Source organism: Hydra vulgaris, chromosome 12 (assembly GCF_038396675.1).
Source record: "Hydra vulgaris chromosome 12, alternate assembly HydraT2T_AEP".
NCBI classification, from domain to species: domain Eukaryota; kingdom Metazoa; phylum Cnidaria; class Hydrozoa; order Anthoathecata; family Hydridae; genus Hydra; species Hydra vulgaris.
Genome location: NC_088931.1, coordinates 75,945,514 through 75,951,738, shown reverse-complemented (window position 1 = coordinate 75,951,738; position 6,225 = coordinate 75,945,514). Strand labels below are relative to the sequence as shown.

Genomic DNA, 6,225 nt, shown 5'->3' with positions numbered 1-6,225 from the left:
ATTTCCAATGGAAAACATGTGTAGTCATTTTGAAAGTAGGTCTGAGTCTTAAAATGAACCTTATTAAAAATTTCAACTTTATGAAAATGTCCACCAAGTTTCATGCTTTTACCCTTAATAGCGCAAAGTTTGCATTAATTGACTCCAATAGTAAAATTAATTGACTCCACTAGTAGTCATTACTTAAATATTGAGTAAATATTGTCCGAGCATATATATATATATTTTCAAGTCGCAGAACTCCTTCTATAATATAATAAAAAAAAGATGAAAAATAATAAATAATTTCTTATAACACAAATAGTAAAAAAAAAATTTATTTAGATTTAAGAAAGGTGATTCTGTTGTAAATTAATAAAAATTTGTATCAAAGAATTCAAATCAGAAAAAGTTCTGCTAAAGTCGTAAAGATTTAAAACTTTATCTAAATTGTTAGCATTTAAAATGCCAACTAAAATTTGTGCGTTTAGAACACCAAAAAAAACAAAAAACAAACATACAGCGCTCAAAAAAAAAATTCTCTTAAAACGAAACTTCACCTAAAAACTAATATTCGAGGATCTTCAATGTACTTCTCAGCAAAAATACGACCATCGGGTGTAGGATCTGAAAAGGCAATCTTGTTTTTACTGATGACACAGCCGTACAAAAAATTATGCCTAAAATCCAAGAAAGTTCAGTCTTAAACTCGTTTATTCAGAAAAAGTCAAGCAAACCCATCTTAAGTCTAATGCTTTATGTGATTCCTTACCTTATACAATCAACAATTCTGGTTGCAATATTTTGGCGCCGATTCTGTGAAAACACCCATATACGACTAATACCGCAAACAGCTGGTACTGGTTCGATACTAAAAAAACATTATTACACACTAATAGACCATTTTCACACATTCTTTTATAAAACTACTTTCACACATCCTTTTTTACTAAAACGCAAAAAAATACAACAGTTTTTCTTTTAAATTATAAAAACGGTAAACATGTCTAAAGCTCATTTCTAAAGTTTTTCTACAATTTTAAATTCATTTATTAATTTTCTCAAACAGTAAGAACTTAATATAAAGTAATAAAAATTAAAAAAAAAAAAAGAAACTAAAATGATAAAAGGTAAAAAAATTTATTCGTGAAATTTTTAAATTTTATATGGAGATTTTTTTCTAACTTCTTAAAATTTTATTTTTTTATGGAGTGATGATAGATTTCAATCTATTACCAAAAAACTTAAAACATAATACAATTTTTAAAAAAATACAACACACTTTTGCCTTCAAAGTTTGATTCACAAACCTTGGCTAAGAGAATTATCAAAATTTTTTAATTTTTAATTTTCAACTCAAATTAAGTTACTTACTAGTAAGGTAAGTACTTAACATTACAATTAATTGGAAAATTATAGCATTATTATTAAAAGGTAATCTTTTTTACCTACAACACCACGAGGTCGTCGGAGCCCCACAAGCACTTTCAGGACTTGAAATTTCGGTCGTGAGAATAATTGGAAAAGCCTAAAAATAATGCATACAAATTATGGATTACAAAAGTTTTTGAATTATAAAATTTTACATTTTTCTAATTACCTAATTAAAGACTTCACATTTGAGCCGCGTTCTTTGTATTAAATACGTATTTCAAAATATATTCTCTATATAATATATATTAGTAATAATTAAATACATTTTCTTGACAAGAAAAGCAGAAAAACTCTCTCAAAAACAAATTAGAAACATTTTAGCTAAAACTTTTGGTTGTTTGCCACCAAATGCAAGATTTGCAATGATGCAAGTTATAAAACAACTTTAAAGGATATTAAATCCTTTCACTATCCATTTAAAATAAAGCTTTGTTCATTTTATTAAAACATTTAATCAATCAAAAACTAGATAGATAAAGTATTACTATTTCAGAATTTTATATTTTACATTTATATAATTATATATAATTTAAATTATATGTATAATTTACATAAATGTTTACAAACACAAAGCGATTCTGAATTTCATCATCAAAAATTAACTTTATTTAAAGTTTTCTGTAAAACTTGATTAGATCAAAATATTTAGAATGCTGTAACATTCAAATATTGTAACATTTTCTGATGTAACATACTTTGCAAATTGGTAAAGCCACAGCATAGCCAACAATCTTCTTTGCAGATATGAACAAATAAACCTATGAAAATACAAAAGTATAGCAGATTACTGTAAATAAATTACAGAATATTAAGGTTTTCTAAAAATTTTATTAATGTGATAAAAACAGCTTAAAAAAAAGTCAAGAAATAAAATGAATAATGATGATATTATAAATTTTAATAAAAAAAAATATTTAAAATAAAATTTAGAATTAAATTAACACATATATTATCTTATCAAAATATTGTTATAAAAAACATATATTAATAAAAAAAATTATGAATTATTGAGAAAAAACATATCTCATTAAAATAATAGAACTTATTGGTACTTTACTTGAAATATCATTTCATAATCTTATAATTAATACCTTATATTTAATGTATACTTAATAAGAATAACAATATGTTAAGATAATATTCTTTTTAAAATCAGCTAAATATATATAAATATAGTTCATAAATATAAATACCTGTTGGTCAGATGAATTTGTATTTTGATTTTTAGTAAAACCAAGCTCGGTGTCTACAATATCTTTTATATCCAACAACTATAGTTAAAAAATAACTTATTTTTAGTTATTTTTTAATAAATATATTAGAGTAATAAAATATGTTAATTTTAACAAATACACTACCGTTCATAATTATTAGAATGGTCATATTTTTTGATATAAGATATCAAAGTTTACTTTACTACTGGGAGAAAAACTGAAAACAACATCTACCTGAATTATATGTTATCTTCCTATTTATTAGGTTTACAAAAAAAATTAATATAGAGTTAGATTATTTTATAACCCTTAGCTTAATCACCCTTAGCAACAATAACCGCCATAAATTTTCTTGGCATTCTTTAGCGACATATCAAATTTGTTGAAGTCAATTTTATGCCACTAACTAATAAGTTTTTCTACATTGAATGCATCATTTGGCATTGCTTTTGACGTTCCTCTTAATTAATCCCATAAATTTTTGATAGGAGAGAAATCTTTGGGACGCTAAATCATTCTATTCAATATTTGATCACTCTTGAACTCAGTCAAATAACTTATACAATTTTCTGAAGAAAATGTTTTGGATTTAAGCTTTAAGCCATATTCTTCTAAAAAAATAATGGTTTCCCATTAACCCAACATTCCAAAGGAATAACATGACTTTTTAGGTGTCCAAATAAACTACTTTTGTTATAATTCCCTTTGTTTTTAAAATGTCACCTGAGGCATTTCAACCATAACAGCCCCACACTGCTACATCCAACTTGTTTTACAGTCGATAATACACACTATTTCCATATATTCAATGATTTTTTTTCAGACAATCTTCTCTTGAAACCAAAGATTTAAAACCTCAACATGTCGGTCTTTGTTTACAGTCATTAATTGTCTATTTTTTAGATAGATTTGCCCACCTTAGCAATTTTATTATTCTTATGATTTTTATCAAAGCGTTTCAATCAAAATACTTTTAAATTATCTAATAGTGCAAAAACAAACATAAAAAATAGTTGAACAAAATTTTTAAAAAAAAGTTAATGTCATTCAAATAATTATGAACCGTAGTGAATATTAAAATTATTAAAATAGGTTTTAAATTCAACTAAAGGTGTTTAAGTTAAATTTGAAATTGAACTAAATGAGAAAAACAAAAGCATAAATTTATCTTATCCAATCCCAATTAGTTTTTTTTCAATGTTTTCTGCAAACCAATCAGACGAAAGTTTACATTTTATGTTTACTTCTGGACAAGATGGCCAACATTGATGCTAGGCTTTACTGAAAAAGGTCCCCGCCTTAAATTTCTAGTGTCAGTTGTGAATGACATATCTGCACCTTATTTTCCAGATTTAAAAAACATTTTCTTGAATGTTTTTATAAAAAAAATACAAATCTCCTTGTTAGTCTATTATTTATTAAATTATTTTTACACATTTTTTGTTTTGTTATTTTTATATATATCATAATGGATCCAATATGAAAGGTAAAAAAATTGGTGTACAAAAGTGTATAACTGATATAAATTCATGAGCCTTTTATTTTCCTTGTGTCTGTCACTCCTTGAATTTGGTTGTTGCGGATGCAGTCCAAGGATGTTTAGAAATTAGGAAATTTTTTCAAAAATTTTAGCTATGTATAATTTTTTCTCTGCGACTTCAAAGCGTTATTGGCTTTAAAATTTATTTAAAACAAGTTCAGTTTTTCTAGTTCAAAATTATTTTTAATAATTTGATTAGTAAAAACTAAAACAGCTTGCAACAACATTAGTGAAAATGTTTAACCAAATGTGAAAATGTCTGCTCTGAACCCCTAAATGTTTTCTATATTATAAAACCATACTGAATTTAAAAAGTTTTTTTGAATAAAAAGTATTTTTTGGGATAGCACAAGACAACATAGGGGTTGCACAAGACCCTTAAATATAAAATGTGTCCCTAATATAAGGAAAACTTTTTTTTTCTAAAGTATATCATGTTGGGTTTTAAAAGAAGTGAAATTATATGAAAATTAAAAAAAAATTCATCATTTTATAAAAAAAATATTTAAAAAAATTATAATCATACTTTTCATTTTTAGTTTAAAAATTTTTCTAGACAGTAAAATCTAAAATAGATTTTTTTTCATAAAATGATGAGTTAAAACTTTTATATAATTTTGTTTCTTTTAAGACCCAACATGATATACTTTTAAACAAATTTTTTTTTCATATTACTACTACGGACCCGTCTAATGTTTAAGGGTCTAGAGCAGCCCCTAAAAATATTCTTCATTCAAAAAACTTTAAAATCCATTATTATTATATTATATAAAACACATTTAGGGGTTCAGAGCAGACATTTTCGAAAAATGTTTAAGAGCCACCCTGATATACATACATACATACATACATATATATATATATATATACATATATATATACATATATATATATATATATATATATATATATATATATATATATATATATATATATATATATATATATATATGTTTTGCATTTTCAGAAAAATAAAAAATAAACAAAGAATAATGAAAGAAAAGATCGCTGCCCCATCCCAAACCCTCATTTGATGTAGCTGCAGTGAATCAGGCTTTTTGTCAGTCGATGTATACATACATATATATATATATATATATATATATATATATATATATATATATATATATATATATATATATATATATATATATATATATATATATATATAGCCTTCAATACAACCTCAAACACTTTTAGGTTGGCAGTTAGGTCAAAAGCTCATTTTTGACAAATCAAGATTTAGTAATTTTTAAAGCCAGTTTACACTGAAAGTTTTTTTTTATCAGTGACTGAAATAATTATTTTCTAATTTTTTAGGCTGATTTTTACTGATTTTTGTTTTGTTTTTGTTGATAACAAGTAAAAGTTAATAAACAGGGGTGTCTTAATAAGCTTGGGGTGGGAAAATTTTCTAAAAATTAAAAAATGTCCCCCCCCCCTTCCTTTATTAAGGACTCAAGAGTATCTCCTATAAATTGATTGAAAATATTCAAAGTATCAGCAATCTGCTTTTGCTCTGAAAAGATGCATGCATTAGTATCTTCAATTGATGTTAAATAATTTTTAATTTTTCGTTTTCTGTTGATATAATTATGCAGCAGTTTTGGGTCTGATTTTGTTTTTTTAGCTATGTTTTTTTCTGCAGCTTTTTCAACTTTTTTATATACTTCTCTTTGTCTTATCTGTCCATAAAAAGAATCTATTGAGAGACCAGGGTTTATTTTTCTCTTTGATATTATTTATAATCTCTTTATTAAGGCTTGTAAATGCAACCTACTAAAATCTATTCGATTCCAAAATTTAGAAAAGCCTAAACTTGTTCAGTATCTATACAGTTGGAAGTGTGACTTAATATGAGTTTATTTGATTTTCTATGTAAATTGCAACCCCTCCTCCGATTTTTCCATTTGTAAGATCACAAGGATATAGTACGTAATTTTTTATAAGTGTATCAGAAAAATCGTTAAACCAAGTTTCAGCAATGCACATGGAAAATTTGCCTTGATGGTGTAACACAATTGATCTATTTTATTATTTAAGGACGTGGCATTAGTA

At 24.9% G+C, this 6,225-nt stretch overlaps 1 protein-coding gene across 2 annotated transcripts in view; it reads right to left on the bottom strand.

Annotated features, from left to right (window-relative positions):
* Positions 1-378: 378 nt before the first annotated feature.
* LOC101239412 (N-acetyltransferase ESCO2) overlaps positions 379-6,225 on the bottom strand; it is a 28,992-nt gene continuing 23,145 nt past the window's right edge. The window contains exons 5-9 of one of the 2 annotated variants that reach the window (XM_065814476.1): positions 2,607-2,684; positions 2,109-2,171; positions 1,428-1,507; positions 752-850; positions 379-659 (exon numbers count right to left, since the gene is read on the bottom strand). In XM_065814476.1, the coding sequence (XP_065670548.1) occupies positions 536-659; positions 752-850; positions 1,428-1,507; positions 2,109-2,171; positions 2,607-2,684 (444 nt within the window). In that variant the 3' untranslated portion in view covers positions 379-535. The remainder of the gene's footprint in view (positions 660-751; positions 851-1,427; positions 1,508-2,108; positions 2,172-2,606; positions 2,685-6,225) is intronic. The other variant, XM_065814477.1, reaches the window with a different exon arrangement.